An 18,250-nucleotide genomic window follows, 5' to 3' on the forward strand; every position below is an offset into this window, starting at 1 on the left:
ATGCAAAAATATTTATGTCCAATGTTTCAACAGGCAAGCTGTCTTCATCAGGGTATCTAGCCTTTAACACAGCACACAATCCCAACAACACCCAAACAATGGCTATAGGTCAAAGAGGGAGCTCAAAGACTAACCACCTGAGGGTTGTGGCTCCTGCGGGAGGCTGAGCATTAGGGCTGACGCTGACAAGCCACACGCCTGCCCTACATGTGGGAAGTGTTTCGCTGAAGCGAACTATGTGAAGGAGCACCAGACCGTTCACACCAAGGAGAGGCCCTTCAAGTGTAAACTATGTTACAAGAGCCATTCTGCAACGTAGAACGGCTATTGTAACAAGCGGTAGATGCAGGAGCCACAACCCTCAGGTGGTTGGTCTTTGAGCTCCATCCTGGACCTCTAGCCATTGTTTGGGTGTTGTTGGGATTGTGTGCTGTGTTATGGGCTTTAAAAGGGTATTACAAATATATTTAATTGATAATCATGCTCCACGAGGTGAGGCCAAATGTAAGATTAGAGCAATTATGATAGATGTGCGGCAGAAGAGGTGGGACTCAGAGCCCAAAGGCCAGCATTTACATGCCCGCCAAAGAAAGGTGGTGGACCAAGATTCAAGGGTCTGATAATGAAGGAAGAGGAAGAGGTGGTGGTTGCGTTTAGGACATTGTACGTCGAACTCGTCATTATGTCTGGTTGGCAAGTATGCAAATGGTTTGTGTACAGAGTGTATGGTTGATGAAACAGTCATGCATGTGTTGATGGATTGTTGTAAGTACAGGGCTCTTTTTATTTTCTTAGTAATAGAGGATTCGATAGGAAGGTTTAGTTTCTTTATTCGTTTAGTCTATTCATTTAGCTGTGCTTGACTACACACTCCAGTACAGTAGAGGCGGCATGCACCTCTAACGTTTGAGGACCGCCATAATATTATTGAAGAAGAAGTAAACGGAAGTCAAGCGACCAAATACAAATTCCACGTTAGCGTTATTGTTTAGACGTGTAACAACACCCTAGACTGAAAAAAAACTAATTGAACTACACCGCATTACATACTTACCTCAGGTAGTGTTTAATTCGCGTTGGAGACGGGACTTGGTTAATAGATGTTATCTAGGTAACGCTAGCTAGCTGCTTAGCTAACAATGGCTAACTGTATGGTTTTTCACACTCAAATAGCCTCCGTCATGGAGGTGCTAGCGAATGCAGCCGTGGCAGAGATCTGTAAACTCGTAGACGACGACTATGCAGTGTTTCGTTTGGAAATAACTCAAAGCCAGAAAGAAAACGGGGCCTTGCGGAGGAAACTACAGCTATTGGAACTAAAGGTGGCACGGGAGCGCGCAGAGAGGACAATACGAGAGCGCGTCCTCGCCAGTCGTCCCAGTAGTGTCAAGGTCCTCGACCGATACAAAGGAATGACAAGAGGTATATTTTTGCATAAGGCTGAGGATGCGCGGCCTGTCGACGTTCATATCTCAGTGCCTGTCGCCCTGTTCCCTTCTGCACGTGTGTTAGAATTGGGTCTTGTTAAGCAGGATAGTAACACTTGCGCGAAGACACTCATATTCTAACAAGATTCTTGATTTACTGCATTTCCTATTATCTACTCAATGAAAGCAATGTGATGCATGTTACATAATAATACATCGATCAGTAAATAGTATATCAATAATTTGATTAGTTATCTTACATCCTTGTAAATTCTAGACCGTGTTTGATAAATATACGGTTGAGCATTGACAGTAGCTAACCTACGCCTATTTTCTCCCAATCTCACACTCAGGTGGACATCTCACTGGAGGCCACAGGAGCTTTGTGAAGCCAGTGGGTCACAATACATGGAGCGATGACCAACCAATCACCGTTGACGAGGGCACTCGAACCTCAATTCAGAACATTATTGTGATAGAGGTTAGTGTAATAGAGAGCAATATTAAAGGCGTATTTTTGTAGGCACTAACGGAGGCTTACAACGCCATGGCTCGTTGGCCAAAGCTTATGGGGAAATTATTATTTGTTTTTTATAAATGCCGAAAATAAGGTCTGGTAAACACAGGCTTAGATCTTATACGTTGTGTAATATGAAAATCATCAGATTACATAACTGTGAATTTTGAAGCATTTATGTAATCAAAACAAGTGAAAAGATGTGCTAACACAAAAAATAAAACCACATCTGCCATTGAAGTCTCGCTAACAGATTTAGCTTACCTTATCAAACGGACCCAAAGTTTCTTGATTACAACCTCGTTCTCAAAACGATAACCTTCCCGCTGTAGAGATATGTTTGCAGCCTGTAGCAAAACAATATACCATCCTTGAGTTTTATTCGATCTGGTAAAGGCCTCCACAGACTGTATGATTTTAGCCGCCTTATGTGGGCAAATTCTTAGGTCGTAAACGATTTATAGGAAGCCTTGGCTTGTTCAGTGTGACGGTCTAGGTCGGCCGATTAAGTACCACTACGTGCGTTCGTAGACTCTGACTTTGTCAGGTTTAGAAATGTTTAGCCTTTATCGTAGAGAGTGGCTGGTGTTAAGAGCTGATCCGGGGGACTGGCCCATAAGAACACAATATAATAGTTTGATTTAAACGGTTACATGCTTTGCAAGAGTAACTATTTCCCTAATAATATTTTTCATGACACATCTGAAATCAGGCGATAATGTGCATTTATCAAAATCCCCAATCAAAATAAACATTCTACCACAGCATCCATGTTATTTTGGGTAAGCCTATTTTATTCTGAGTTCAGACATATAAAGTTTGTATGTGAAAACTATTTCTAAGATGCATAGTTTTCAGTTTTTCCGAACTCACTTCACTTGTACATAAGCATAGAGTGAGACTTGTGCTGCTGGTGCTGGCACATGCGTAGATAAGATACACCGCTGCAGTCGCAGAATGTGACGACAGAAATGATCCCTATTATACAATCTGGCCAGGTTGATAAATATTTTTGTAACATGAAGGAAGGTCAGTTTTTGAGTTGCATTCCAAAAATTCAGCCGCACAAATGTACGTAGAGCTACGTATAAAGCAAAAAAAAAAAAAAGCTAACTAGAATGTTGGCGGACTGTAGTTTAGACTAGATTACGTAGTCGGCGTAGAGATGTAAAGAAAAAAAATCGGATTTATGTTGTAGTTCAATTTGTATTACCGTTTGGGACTCGTTAGCAACTTACATATTTTGAGCACATAAAGGCTTCATAATATCAGTCAGTTAACATTACATTTATCTCATAGAACAAAACCTATAAGATCTCCGAAGCCTTGTGTGTTAACCTCGGGTCTTACTTTTGGTTTATACCCCTACCTGATGATTTCCCCCCAGAGGAATGCCCAACGAACCAGAGGTAAAAAATGCTAACTAATTTCATATTTTTTTGGGACTACAAGCTGGCGAGCTCAATAGCATTGCATAAAAAACAGTCTCTTCAGTCACTCTTTAAACAATAATGTTTACTCTCTCTCCCTTACTTTCATGTAGGCTATTTTTGCTTTGATTTCATCAGCAGCTCTATTTTCCCATGTGTGCTGTTATTCATTAATCTGTGTTGGATGCAGTCTCTCACGATCTGCAAATGTGAGTTGCGGTTTGTTGATTATTGTGAGTTGCTATTTGTTGATTATTAGGAGTACAGTAATACTTCTGGCATTTCTGGAAAGTTCATTCTCCCCTTTTTAAGGAAAACACGTATTTATCCTCTTGACAGTTATGATGGGGAGAAAAATCAGAGCTATAAATTGTTTAACCTGTAGCCAAGGCTTTATAGTATATGGTTAAGTATGGCTGGCATTGGTTACAATCTGCCACAATATCAATGTTGCCAGCTAAGGTATAAGAGGGGATAGTAGAACTAGATGTACAAGGCTATCTGAATGGGAACACGATGGAAGTTAGACGTCACCTAAATATTTGATTATTTAATAGAAAATAATGCACTGACTTACGTGACTAAAATAGCTGTGAATAAGGAAGTGGAAGCTATTATGTGCATGATGGAAGTTAAGTTGGAGGTTTGTATGAACTCTTCAGTAAAACAAAAATAACTACAATGATTAAAATGATTGTGACTATAACTAGACAAAAATTGTCCAGAGTTGTAGTCAACTGATAATAACTAAAACTAAGAAGGATGAAATTACTAAAATGGGTATTTTAGTCATAAAAACTCAATCTAAAATAGGTGAGAAAATGAACACTGCAGCCATCGATCTCTGTGCTCCCCAAAGAGTCACCCTCCAGGCATGTAGGTTAGCCTAGATGTTTGACGAAATCACCATTTCAGTAGTTCATCAAAGTAGATAAGCCATACTTTTAAGACTGCTAAATAAAAACATTAAATCAATTAATGTATTGTCATGTAGAGATACCTAAGCAACTGCATCTCTCTATCGCTCTTCCTCTCCATGTCTGTCTGCCAGCCAATGAGAACCGGCAGATGAAGATGCAATTGATTCTGGTCATTGTAGTTAATTACCACATGTTCTGTGATTAACTATGATGAGTTGGCAACATATCCCAGAGAGAGATATCTCTAGAAAAACGGTGCAAACAACGCGTTGAGAGCAACAACAAACCAACAACAAACTAAATGGAATTCAAATAATTGAGTCCATCAATTAGTTATTTACAAACCAACATTTTGGTAAATAACTCAGCATCACAACAAGCTCTTATTTAATCTGAATAAATGATGACCAAACTACAACTGAGATTTACCAATTAGAAACAATTTGAATATCAAACTCACAAAAATGATAATTATACAATTACTAATTGTGATGGTAATTGTGATTGTAGCCATTTGGAGAACCAGGAAGAAAAAAAAGAATTATGACGGTGATACCACCACACGTAATATAATTGAAAAGCCCAGACTGTCTTCTCAAAGGTACAACAGGACCTGACACAGTGGCATGTATGGCCTTAATTAGAGATACGGATCAAAAAGGAATGTCCATTAGATAGGGCAAATTAATTGCTGAGTCTCAGGAGGATAGGGGAGCTTGTGAATCTTCTCCACGGCGTTGTTTTTCAAGTCATGTACCAATAATAAGCTCCTCTCTTCTTGTCAGTCTGTAGATGCAGATGCTGCAGGGCCCGGAGGATCGCCTCTGGTGAAGCAGGAGAAGTCTGAAGGAGAGGAGGACCCACGGCACAACAGAGACATCCAAACTGGAGCAGCGGCTGGAGTGCCCCCTATAGCCACGGAGGACAACACCACCGCTCCAGCGCAGCCCAGGACCCAACGCAGCATCACGGAGGTCAGTGGAACGCCGAACGCCGTCCTCAAGTCCGAGACAGACACAAAGACTTTAACTGTAACACGCAGGCTCTTACACACAGGATTTGACCACAGATCAGACCCAGAGAGACTGGGGCTGGGGAGACTGGGCTGTCCTCCTGCTCCCAGCTCAGGGTACTTACCAGTATTTCACCAGACCCAGAGGACGGTTCATTCCCGTGGAGATGGTGAAGGTGACACATTAGACACTGGCAGTGATGATCTGTCTTCCTCTTACGCTACAGAGATGGAACCTGGCAACATATCCTTGGGTTTAGAGACACAGACTGATCTGTCTAGAGGGTACTGGAACCAGTACAGTAGTAGTGTATACTCTGAAGGGTGCCTAGATAAGAAAAGGGAGGGTCTGGTCGTAGATGTGAAAGTGGAGGGCGATACTCCTCCCACATGGAATGCGGATAGTCACCTAGGAGACCGACACTCACAGGGCAGAGAATTCTTAGATTACAGAGGAAGCTTAGAGACTAATCCAAATGTCGCAACCCACTCCCCTTTACACGCGTTCAGGGATCGCGACCCAGTGTCCGCGTCGATGGGGCTTTCTGATTCACAGGGCCCCGTCCTTTTCGATCAGGTCTTGAACTCAAACGACCAAAGGGCAAAGGCTTGGGGAGGTGGAGAAACATCAGGCAATACTAAAGAGAAACGGTTCCTCTGCATGTTCTGTAACAAAGGCTTCAGCTGCCCCCAGAAGGTGGAGAGGCACCAGAGGATCCACACAGGTGAGAAACCCTACAGCTGCCCCCAGTGTGAGAAAAGGTTCTCCCGCCAGGACCACTTGAAGTTGCACCAGAAGGTCCACACAGGGGAGAAACCCTACAGCTGCCCCCAGTGTCACATGCGCTTTACCCAGGCTGGCAACCTGAAGATGCACCTGAAGGTTCACACGGGAGAGAGGCCATTCGCCTGTACGCACTGCGGGAAGAAGTTCTCAGAAAGGAGATACCTCAGGATACACCAGCAGAAAAACCATTCCACTCTAACATAGAAAGTAACCATTCCACTCAATAGCTTCTGGCATTTAGATCAAACCCTGCATTAAAGACAAATACTAATTTACATTGTTGTCAACAGAAAGTATGCATTTGGAATAACCAGAGTAACAGATTTCAGTGTTGAATATTCCTGGGCAGAATATTGCATCCAGACATTGTGATATACACTGAATGTATAAAACATTAGGAACACCTTCTCTTTCTATGACAGACTGACCAGGTGAATCCAGGTGAAAGCTATGATCCCTTATTGATGTCACCTGTTAAATCAACTTCAGTCTGTAAATGAAGGGGAGGAGGCAGGTTAAAGAAGGATTTTAAAGCCTTGAGACATGGATAGTGTGTGTGTGCCATTTAGAGGGTGACTGGGCAAGACAGACTAAAGTGCCTTTGAATGGGGTATGATTGTAGGTGCCAGGCGTACTGGTTTGAGTGTGTCAAGAACCGCAATGCTGCTGGGTGTTTCACTCAACATTTTCCTGTGTGTATCAAGAATGGTCCACCACCCAAAGGACATCCAGCCAACTTAACACAACTTTGGAAGCATTGGAGTCAACATTGTTGAGTCCATGTCCTGACGAATTAAGTCTGTTCTGAGGGCAAAAGGGGGTGCAACTCAGTATTAGGAAGGTGTTCCTTATGTTTTGTACACTCAGTGTATAAGGCACATTCACACCTGAGAAATCTGTTTCATATTGTGTTTGTGCTGTGTAGGATATATGATGTTCACAAATGAACCCAAAACACTTTTAATGAGAAAATGAATAGTTTATGAAGATCATGCAGATTTCTTTGATGTGTATGTGTGGTTTTCATGTGGTATATTTAACACTTGTTTATGTTTAGCCCCTTCCACTTGTGGAAATTGGTCAATATGGATTAGGCCAAATTGAAATTTCTAACAGATTAACTATTAAAGGCATATGCATTACCATGGTAGAAATTGAAGGAGAACACTAGAGTTGATGGGGAAATTATTTGACCAAAGGTGAAGACAACAGTTCACCTGACACAAGACTGAATCCAAACATTACACGGTTGATTTTATGTGCATTGGACATTTACTGTACTTTTCATGGCATTTGTCAATAACAAAATCTGAAAATACTCTGGAAACATTCAGTAACAAAATATGAATATTCATTGTAATTTTGGAGTGGGAGCAACAGTAAAAGTAAAAAATGTTTTGAGTCAAATTTATTTATATAGCCCTTCTTACATCAGCTGATATATCAAAGTGCTGTACAGAAACCCAGCCTAAAACCCCAAACAGCAAGCAATGCAGGTGTAGAAGCACGGTGGCTGGAAAAACTCCCTAGAAAGGCCAAAACCTAGGAAGAAACCTAGAGAGGAACCAGGCTATGAGGGGTGGCCAGTCCTCTTCTGGCTGTGCCGGGTGGAGATTATAACAGAACATGGCCAAGATGTTCAAATGTTCATAAATAACCAGCATGGTCAAATAATAATAATCACAGTAGTTGTTGAGGGTGCAACAAGTCAGCACCTCAGGAGTAAATGTCAGTTGGCTTTTCATAGCCGATCATTAAGAGTATCTCTACCGCTCCTGCTGTCTCTAGAGAGTTGAAAACAGCAGGTCTGGGACAGGTAGCACGTCCAACTCAGGGTTCCATAGCCGCAGGCAGAACAGTTGAAACTGGAGCAGCAGCACGGCCAGGTGGACTGGGGACAGCAAGGAGTCATCATGCCAGGTAGTCCTGAGGCATGGTCCTAGGGCTCAGGTCCTCCGAGAGAAAGAGAGAATTAGAGAGAGAGCATACTTAAATTCACACAGGACACGGGATAAGACCGAAGGAGTACCAGATATAACAGACTGACCCTAGCCCCCCGACACATAAACTACTGCAGCATAAATACTGGAGGCTGAGACAGGAGCGGTCAGGAGACACTGCTGCCCCATCCAATGATACCCCCGGACAGGGCCAAAAGGCAGGATATAACCCCACCCACTTTTCCAAAGCACAGCCCCCACACCACTAGAGGGATATCTTCAACCACCAACTTACCATCCTGAGACAAGGCTGAGTATAGCCCACAAAGCTCTCCGCCACGGCACAACCCAATGGGGGGCGCCAACCCAGTGAGAGGTCTAACTGGTTAAAGAGGTGTGCATTGTTCCGAAGTAATTTCAGTGCACTTTTATGACTTTATGGCTTATTTGAGCTCTGCTTGCATTGCCATTGAGGAACTGAAGCAAGCACACTTGCAGTGTTTTGTTTGGAACACAACCCTGCGTCCCCACCATCACACAATTTGAGACCTTGGGACTATAAAGGCTCTCACATTTTGGTCAAAAATGTGTTATTCACATAGTTGCTCTTTAGTTGGTACTACACGTGTGATGTCAGATTTGTGATAAAGACAACTTACGATGGTAAAAGAAAAAGTGATATCTTCGCAAACATCTTTGAAACCCAGGTTGACATTTCAGAGCCATAAGGTTCTATCTGTGAATGACCCACCCCCCCCAAAAAATTGTTTTGCAAATCTCAACATTTTTATACCCTGCACTTCAGGTACCTTTTAAAGTGAGGACTTTATTGGGTTATGAAAGAAGAATTCATTACAAAACAGTTCTGAGATCTGGGATGAGAACTTTGATGCTCAATATCTCAGAACTATGCTTTGCGCAGATAGAACTTTGAACTCCCAAGGTCACGAATTACTGTTGCTGTTTACGTAATCTCACATTTTTCTATTAGAAATCGCAATCTGGGTCAGGTGGGCATCATTTGACAGCGTATCCTATTGTCAACATGACTAGCTAATACAGTGGTAGGCTTTCAAAAGGTACTTCAGACAAACAGACTGTAATTTTGGTGCACATAGAATGGAGTCATGAGTGTATTCAAGTGCGTGTTCCTCGGCTAAGGTTCTACACAATACGACAAACACAGTCTCATTGTGTTCAGGACAACCCAGGGTTTAACGCATGTCATCCTTGTAACTGTGGATCAAACATGGCGATCGTAAACGTTGATACTCTAAATGACATGTTTTCCGATATGGAAATGTGAAGTGCACATTTGGACTCACAGGTGTGTGGTTTGCTTGTATGACATCAGTGGTAGTTATTATAATCCTCAACGTCTCATCTTTCAGAACGCATTGACTAAATTTCCAGCATTCCCCTCACTCAGACAACAACAAATGTGCTAAAGTAACCCAATTAACAGGTGGGATGGGGACATCTTGTTGCTCAAGTTTATAACGGCTGTCAGTCAAATCTCATACAGTGATGGGAAGCGGAGCTCTGACATCATATATAGCATGTTATTGTACAGCCACTGCATTCCAATTTAGGCGCTTATCAATGTCAAAATCTTGTATTTTCAACCTGTACACGGAATGACGGGGTGTGAGTGGAAAGGGTTAATATACACAAAATGGGACTTTTCATTCTAAGACTTTCATTGAGACTCTCTTTGGTATACATCACATCTGATCTCACCCTATTCTGCATACATACAACAGCACTTTATAACCAATATACACTTACTAAATATACCTACACATACCCACACACTAACAAACACCTACTGTACCCATCATTATAGTTTAGTCAGGTTTGTCTTTTTATTTTTTTACTTATCATAGCTGGCTTGTTTTTACCCACATATTTATGTCCACCATGATGGGTTTAACAACAATGAAGTCATTCTGTAACTACAGTGGGGATGGGTAAACACACCACGTTGAAAGTCCATGCCTTTCAATCATCAAACCATCAATGCTGCATTATGTACCTTTTTGGGCGACCCCACCAAATTCACATAGAAATGACAGTTGTAGATCTGTCATTCTTATTGAAAGCAAGTCTAATAAGCGGTAGATCTGTTCTATGTGCACTATTTTTATGCTTCGCGTTCGTAAGTTTAATTTTTGCGACTTTAACTTCCAGTTTTGTACACCAGCTGGAAATACTTTTTGGTTATTGAAAATATATTTCACAGCGGTTTAGATGGTACAACGATTCTCTACACTTAGATAGGGTTGGGCGGTATCCAGATTGTCATACTGTCCTCTCAACCCAGGAAACAAACAAATAAAAGCCCATTGGGTGTCTATTACCAGAATTCTCACAAAATTGTCACAATTAATAGCGAATTTCCATGGAGGCTGATAGCTAAATATGTTAACAAGCACAAAAGAAAATAAACGAATTGCAAAGACAGGCAATCCAGCTCATGAAGTTAAACATACAGTGGGGCAAAAAAAGTATTTAGTCAGCCACCAATTGTGCAAGTTCTCCCACTTAAAAAGTTGAGGCCTGTAATTTTCCTCATAGATACACTTCAACTATGACAGACAAAATGAGGAATAAACATCCAGAAAATCACATTGTAGGATTTTTAATGGATTTATTTGCAAATTATGGTGGAAAATAATTATTTTGTAAACGCAGATCTAAAATGCTTCTTATTGTAAATTCTGCTCGGCATCAGAGCAATTTTGTACTTCAGTTGCAACTCATCTTGAATGAGAATTCACGAACAGGCAGACAGTACTCTGAGTGATGTGTAGCTTTTTTTCTCCGGTACATTTCTTGGTGTAGCCAGTCTATTTTCAATGGTAAAGTGCTAGATTCACTTTAAGCATTTATATTAGGACAAGTAGCTAGCTACCTTGTTTCTATGATAGGTCTAAACATTAGAAAGATATTGGCCATCCATCGTTTTTGGTCGAAAAAAAAAAGACAGCTTTTTCATTGTAAGTTAATTTACTTGTGTGGCTGCCAGCCAAATTAGGTTGCACTTCTGTTGTCATCTTATGAAAATTAAGCTATTTTCTGCCTGTGTTGCAATAATGTATTATATGTGAGGAAAAACTATAGTTGCACGTCCTTGATCACTCTATTGAAGAAAAAAAACTCCCAGTTTGCTTTAAATATAAAACGCGACCCCTGTCAATACACAGCTGGATTTAACTGCTCCCGCTTTCCCCTGTAGTGCTATTTACAAACAAACACGTGACTGGCTCAACTGTGCTGGGGACCTAAGTAAGCTTCGTGTTGATGCCATGTTTCATGAGCTGAAATAAAATATCCCTGAAATGTTCCATATGCACAACAAAACGTAATTCTCTCATGTTGTCCATACATTTCTTTACATCCCTGTTAGTGAGCATTTCTCCTTTGCCAAGATAATCCATCCACCTAACAGGTGTGGCATATCAAGAAAACGATTAAACAGCATGCTCATTACACAGGTGCACCTTGTGCTGGGGACAAAATGCCACTCTTAAATGTGATTGCAGGATAGTCCATTAGAGCTGTTGCCAGAGAATTGAATGTTCATTCATTTACTATCAGCCACCTCCATTTTAGAAAATTTGGCATTACGTCCAACTGGCCTCACAACCGCAGACCATGTGTAACCACGCCAGCCAAGGACCTCCACACCTGGCTTCTTCATCTGAGGGATCGTCTGAGACCAGCCACCTGGACAACTGATGAAACTGGGTTTGCATCAGTGTTTCTGCAAAAACTGTCAAACTGTTTTAGGGAAGCTCATCTGCATGCTCATCCTCCTCACCAGGGTCTTGACCTGACTGCAGTTCGGCATCATAACCAACTTCAGTGGGCAAATTCTCACCTTTGATGGCCACTGGCACGCTGGAGAAGTTTGCTCTTCACGCATGAATCCCGGTTTCCACTGTACTGGGCAGATGGCATCGTGTGGGCGAGCGGTTTGCTGATGTCAACGTTCTGAACGGAGTGCCTCATGATGGCGATGGGGTTATGGTATGGGCAGGCATAAGCTACATACAATGAACACAATTGCATTTTATCAATGGCAATTTGAATGCACAGAGTTGCCGTGACGAGATCCTGAGGCCCATTGTCGTGCCATTCATCCGCCTCATCACCTCATGTTTCAGCATGATAATGCACGGCCCCATGTCTCAAGGATCTGTACACAGTTCCTGTTCTTTTCCAGTTCTTCCATGGCCTGCATACTTACCAGACATGTCACCCATAGAGCATGTTTGTGATGCTCTGGATCGTTGTGTACGAAAGTGTTCCAGTTCCCGCCAATATCCAACAACTTTGAACAGCCATTGAAGAAGAGTGGGACAACATTCCACAGGCCACAGTCAACAGCCTGATCAACTCTATGTGAAGGAGATGTGTCGCGCTGCACGAGGCAAATGGTGGTCACACCAGATACTGACTGGATTTCTGATCCACGCCCCTACTTGTTTTTAAGGTATCTGTGACCAACAGATGCATATCTGTATTCCCAGTCATGTGAAATCCATAGATTAGGGCCAAATGTATTTATTTAAATTTACTGATTTCCTTATATGAACTGTAACAATGTAAAATCTTTGAAATTGCTCCATGTAGCGTTTTTATGTTTTTTTCAGTGTACATTTGTATAGTATCAAATCAACTAACATGTTTGCATAGTGTCATATCAACTAGCATGTTTGTATAGTACTCATAGCAATCCCTCATTGCCCAATCAGAAGATGCTCATAGCAGGGTGCTCATATAAGATTTCTTGATCCAACATCCTCTCCCTCTGTATCTCTTACAGCCAGTAGACATGGAGGATGGGAAGCCTGATCTGCTGCTGGTCAAAGAGGAGACAATAGAAGATGGACCAGAGAGCATTGACCTGCTGAGTGGAATAAAGATGGGGGAGCAAGGTAAGGGAGAAATACATATAGCCTCCATACAGTAATATATCTTCAATGGGAATAGTGATGCGCCTGGCTATTATAATTTTGAAAAAACGTTTTTTTCATAAAATTAAGTTAATACAACATGTTTACATACAAAAACACACATTATAACGTATGAACATGACCAGGGCCTGATTTCCCTATAGCGATGGAACTTAGGCGTACAAGTTTTTTTTTACAGATGCTTCTTTCTTACAACGTCCTAAAATGTAACATGCGTTTCCCAAAACACCAAGCAGAGAGAACGTTCGCTAAGTGCGTTGTTGAGGCATGTGTCGATACTGATAGGATCGAAAGAACGGCAGCCCTGCTCTCAGATCAGCGTTCTCCCTTTCCAATCTTACCTTTAACATTTGAATTATTCCACGATACTGACGACGGATCAGCTCCTAGAGATAGTATCACCTATGGCTACAAATACTGAGGTGGCTTATTCTAATGCTTACCCTATAATAATGCACTAGATCAAGGTTTGGAACATCGTTGCGCACATGTTACACATCATTACATATATTGAGGCCAAAATTGGGCAAAAAAGCATCTAACGACGTACTTAGCTGTTCTACATGTGGTCTGAGGCAGTCGTTAAACAACAAGCGTTTTCAAGAGCAACTTTAGTAATGATGGTTTTGGGAAACCGATTAACGATGCTCATACGAAGGTTCTAACGATGAACATAGCCTTAAGATGCTTTTGGGAAACTGGGCCCAGGTAACTAACTAAAAAAAACTCTACAGGTAAAGTTCTCTGCCATGTTTTTAAAGTCTGTTTTCTAAACGCATCCTGCAGGTGGTTGGCTGGAGGATAACAGAGAAGACTGGTCGGCCATCTTGGATTCCCAGACCCAGACGGGTGCCAAGGGCCCAGTGGATAACATCACTGAGCAGGCCAGGACCAGAGGCGACATAGTGGAGGTCAGTGGATGGGACAGCATCTTCAACTCTGGACTGGGGAACAACACTGTTTACCACAACCAGAAACAGACAGTTGAACACAAAACAACAACTGAACATAGTCTCCATGACAACAGACTGGCTGAGACCAGGGCGAGGCGTAGATTTTGTCTGCGGGGACGGGGAGGTGTCGGTATGCCGCGGGAGAGAACAGACACAGACTCCTCGAGTGATGCTCCGGCCTGCTCCTATAGTTGTGATTCAGAGAGACTGACGGCGCCTCAGGTTAACCCCCTAACAGGTGCTGCCTTCAGCCTGCCTTCTATAGGATCTATCAACTGGAACATGGACCCTGCGACAACACAGACACTCCCTGGCCTTCATCCTCCTCACACTCTCCTAATGTTAAACCAGACCTCAGACAATGCCAAAACACTAAATGGCTACACAAACCCATTGACAAATGATGGTAATAGAGACGGAATCAGTAAAGGTGTCAGCACCAAAGAAAAGCGCTTCCCGTCTTCATTCTGTGGGAAAGTCTTCAGTTTCCCCGAACAGGTGGAGCTCCACCAGAGGATGCACACAGGGGGGAAACCTTTCGGCTGCCATCTGTGCCGGGTCAGTTTTTCAGACTCGTCCAACCTGAAGAGGCACCTGAGGGTCCACACAGGGGAGAAACCCTACAGCTGCCCCCAGTGTGAGAAGAGGTTCTCCCGCCAGCACAATATGAAGATGCACCTGAAGGTCCACACGGGATAGATGTCGTTCGCCTGTACGCACTGCAGGAAGTGGTTCTCAGAGAGGAGCTTTCTGAGGACACAACAGAAAATGCACACAGCGCATATATAGTAAAATGTACAGTGCCTTCACAAGGTTTTCACACCCCTTGATTTTTCCACATTTTGTTGTTACAGACTGAATTTAAAATGGATTACATTTAGATGTTTTGGTCACTGGCCTACACACAATATCCCAAATTAATAAAAAATGAAAAGCTGAAACCCCTTTGTTATGGCAAGCCTAAATAAGGTCAGGAGTAAACATGTGCTTAACAAGTCTCATAAGTTTCATGGACTCACTCTGTGTGCAATGATAGTGTTTAACATACTTTTTTTATGACTACCTCATCTCTGTACCCCACACATACAATTATCTTTAAAGTCCTTCAATCGAGCAGTGAATTTCAAACAGATTCAACCACAAAGACCAGGGAGGTTTTCCAATGCTCCGCAAAGAAGGGCACCTATTTGTAGATGGGTACAAATTTAAAAAAGCAGACATTGAATATCCTTCTGAGAATGGTGAAGTTATGAATTACACTTTGAATGAAGGATCAATACACCCAGTCACTACAAAAATACAGGCGTCCTTCCTAACTCAGTTTCCGGAGAGGAAGGAAACCACTCGGGGATTTCACCATGAGGACAATGGTGACTTAAATAGTTAGAAATAGTTTGAGTTGAATGGTTGTGATGTGAGAACTGAGGATGGATCAACAACATTGTAGTTACTCCACAATACTAACCTAATTGACAGAGTGAAAAAAAGGAAGCCTAAACATTCCAAAACATACATCCTGTTTTCCAAAAAATTGACAAAGCAATTCACTTTTTGTCTTGAAAACGAAGTGTTATGTTTGGGGCAAATCCAATAAAACACATTACTGAGTACCACTCTCTATATTTTCAAGCATAGTGCTGGCTACATCATGTTATGGGTATGCTTGGAATTGTTAAGGAATGGGATGTTTTTCAGGATAAAAAAAGAAACGGAATGGAGCTAAGCACAGGCAAAATCCTAGAGGAAAACCTGGTTCAGTCTGCTTTCCACCAGACACTGGGAGATTAATTCACCTTTCATTAGGACAATAACCTAAAACACAAGGCCAAATCTACACGGGAGTTGCTTACCAAGAAGAAAATAAATGTTCTTGAGTGGCCGAGTTACAGTTTTGACTTAAATCTGCTTAAATCTATGGCAAGACCTGAAAATGGTTGTCTAGCAATGGTCAACAATCAATTTGACAGAGCTTGAAGAATTTTGTTTTAAGAATAATGGGCAAATGTTGAACAATCCAGGTGTGGAAAGCTCTTAGAGACTTACCCAGAGAAACTCACAGCTGTAATCGCTGCCAAAAGTGATTCTAACATGTATTGACTCGGGGGGGTTGAATACTTATATGATGTAGAAACAGTATATTAGTGTTTTCTAATTATTTACTTTTTTACTGATGTTTGATAGTATTTTTAGTAAGATCATTGACAAAAAAATTACAAATCCAATTTTCCCACTTTGTAACACAACAATGTGGAAAAATGCAAGGTATGTGAATACTTTCTGAAGGCACTGTAGTACTATTTAGTTTGTTTGTAGTTAATTCTGCTGGTTTGGGTTGTAGTATGGAACTGGATGAGGTGAACTGAGGAAAGAATGAGTATGATAAGGCAGAGTAGATGATATGGTGGTGAGGATGTCTGTAAAAATGCTTCACTGATGAAAAGTGACAACCTGTCATGTTGTTTGACGTTGGTGTTTTATGAGGAAATTATAGTGCCTTAATTCATGTTTACTTGACATAAAGTAGTGAAGATGTGTGTAATGTTGAATCTTTTCAAAAACTATTCTAAAAAGTTTTTCATCAAAGCGAGATTTACTTAAAAGGTCAAGTGTTACCATACTGAGAAAAGTTACTACTTGTTATGTATTGTTTTGTACAGTAAAAGTACTGTACACCAGGTTATGTGAATGTATGACCATTTTGTTCAAATGAAATACATAATTGACTCTGTGCTGTCTGACTTGGTTATTTTTGTATCATTGCAGATACTAAATTTCCCTTCTCTCAGTCGAACCAAAACATTATACTTAATTCCTGAATCAACACATATGGACATTTTTTATAATAAACTCCATTGACTCCATATTGCTAGGTACTTTAATCACATTGTTAGAGATGGGCTTGACATTTTATAATATGTCATGTTCAGCAAAGACTTAGAAACCTTTATATGCTCTTCAGTACAATTAGTTTTTAGGGCAGTGACAGGATCTCTGAAGCGGCTGGTGACAAACAATGGCCCCGGATCAGGACCATGGATCAGGAGTCGTCGCTGTTCCTTCCGGAGTCGGAACCATTACCGAACTACGAGATACAGAGACTCTCCATCACCACCGCACAGAACACAACCAGTGGACAGGTAGACTGAACATCTTCAGTCTTGGTCGTCATCAGAGAGACAGAGGTTCCAGTCAGGGATCCAGTCTGCAGAACAGACCCTTCTCTTCACAGTCTCAGTGCAGGGATGGAGCAGGTCCCGGAGCTGATAGAGATAGACCCTCCTGTTTCTATGACACAAACACCACCATATCCATGATGATCAGAGCAGGTCATCCTGGGAACCAGTGGCGAACCTTGAAGGCCTTCTAAGCCTTCAGAGAGGATATATAGATTGATTTGAATGTTTTTGTGAATAGCCTGCTATTTATTTGACACTATTTGATGCTGTCTATCTGCCGTGTCTGTGTTTGACCAAAACCGCGCTCTCTTTTAGCCATGGAGTGCTATGTATTACGGTCGCTGTCCTTTCAGCACCACGAGCCTCACCTTTGATGTGTCACTGTTGTCAATTTTGGTGATGGTGTGATAGTGGTGTTGGGCTACCGTAGGTTGTGTAAACAGTGGTTTTTGTTTTGCTGGTTGCATTATTTTATGCTGTGTGTTACATTTGTGTCTGTGCTGGTTCTGTCTCTGTGTAAGCGGCAGCCCGAAGCGCAGCCAGGGCTGTTTGATTCATTCATAATGTCACCAAAATGCATTGTTCCTCCTTGGCTATAACTTGAATGGTCCGGCTCCAGGGGATACAATGTAGGCTTTTGGAAGATTTTTGGTCCCTCTGAAGGCTTAGGTTCTACAGTAACAGTTCGCTAGAAATAGTCCCTCCCGTTCCTATGATACGAACAAACAAACACCTCAGTATCCATGACGAACAGAGCAGGTCACGCTGGGCTTCAGCCTTCAGATCGTGGTGGGAGATCTCCCTGGTGGTAGTCTATCAGGAAGTCTGTCTTCTCCTTCAGGGTCTTGTCTAATGCCTGGTGACTGGGTTCATAGAAGGCCTGGACCTGGGTCTAGCCTTCCTCAGTTACCTCAGGGTTACCCCACCAATACAGATGGGTCAGGATGGGTGTCACCTGTTGATGATTGAATTACAGGAGAGTTGAGACCAAATCACGGACGCTGGACAGAGTGGATTTCAGTTGTAACAAAAGGCAGTTTATTAAGGTCAAAGATATCTTGTCCTGCCGTTTTACCGTACACGGACCTATTCGCATAAGTTAGGTG

General features: G+C 42.0%; 1 protein-coding gene across 2 annotated transcripts; it reads left to right on the forward strand.

Annotated features, from left to right (window-relative positions):
* Positions 1 to 435: 435 nt before the first annotated feature.
* Positions 436 to 14,880, forward strand: LOC110498529 (B-cell lymphoma/leukemia 11B-like). Of its 2 annotated transcripts, XM_036953778.1 has the most exons (5): positions 862 to 1,422; positions 1,781 to 1,908; positions 5,080 to 5,268; positions 12,865 to 12,976; positions 13,802 to 14,880. In XM_036953778.1, the coding sequence occupies exons 1-5, from the start codon at positions 1,140 to 1,142 to the stop codon at positions 14,665 to 14,667; spliced, it is 1,578 nt and encodes a 525-aa protein (XP_036809673.1). In that variant the 5' UTR covers positions 862 to 1,139; the 3' UTR covers positions 14,668 to 14,880. The 2 variants fall into 2 exon arrangements, with proteins under 2 accessions (XP_036809672.1, XP_036809673.1); XM_036953777.1 differs by lacking the exons at positions 12,865 to 12,976; positions 13,802 to 14,880 and having other exon boundaries at positions 436 to 1,422; positions 5,080 to 7,488.
* Positions 14,881 to 18,250: the final 3,370 nt, after the last annotated feature.

This window comes from Oncorhynchus mykiss, chromosome 19, assembly GCF_013265735.2.
Source record: "Oncorhynchus mykiss isolate Arlee chromosome 19, USDA_OmykA_1.1, whole genome shotgun sequence".
In the NCBI taxonomy this organism is placed as follows: Eukaryota; Metazoa; Chordata; class Actinopteri; order Salmoniformes; family Salmonidae; genus Oncorhynchus; species Oncorhynchus mykiss.

What these genes read in the sequence shown, in the direction of transcription:
- LOC110498529 (XM_036953777.1), top strand. Translation starts at nt 1,140, where the DNA reads ATGGCTAACTGTATGGTTTTTCACACTCAAATAGCCTCCGTCATGGAG. An exon ending in ATACAAAGGAATGACAAGAG is followed by an intron (nt 1,423 to 1,780) that starts GTATATTTTTGC and finishes TCTCACACTCAG; the next exon opens with GTGGACATCTCACTGGAGGC. An exon ending in AGAACATTATTGTGATAGAG is followed by an intron (nt 1,909 to 5,079) that starts GTTAGTGTAATA and finishes TCTTCTTGTCAG; the next exon opens with TCTGTAGATGCAGATGCTGC.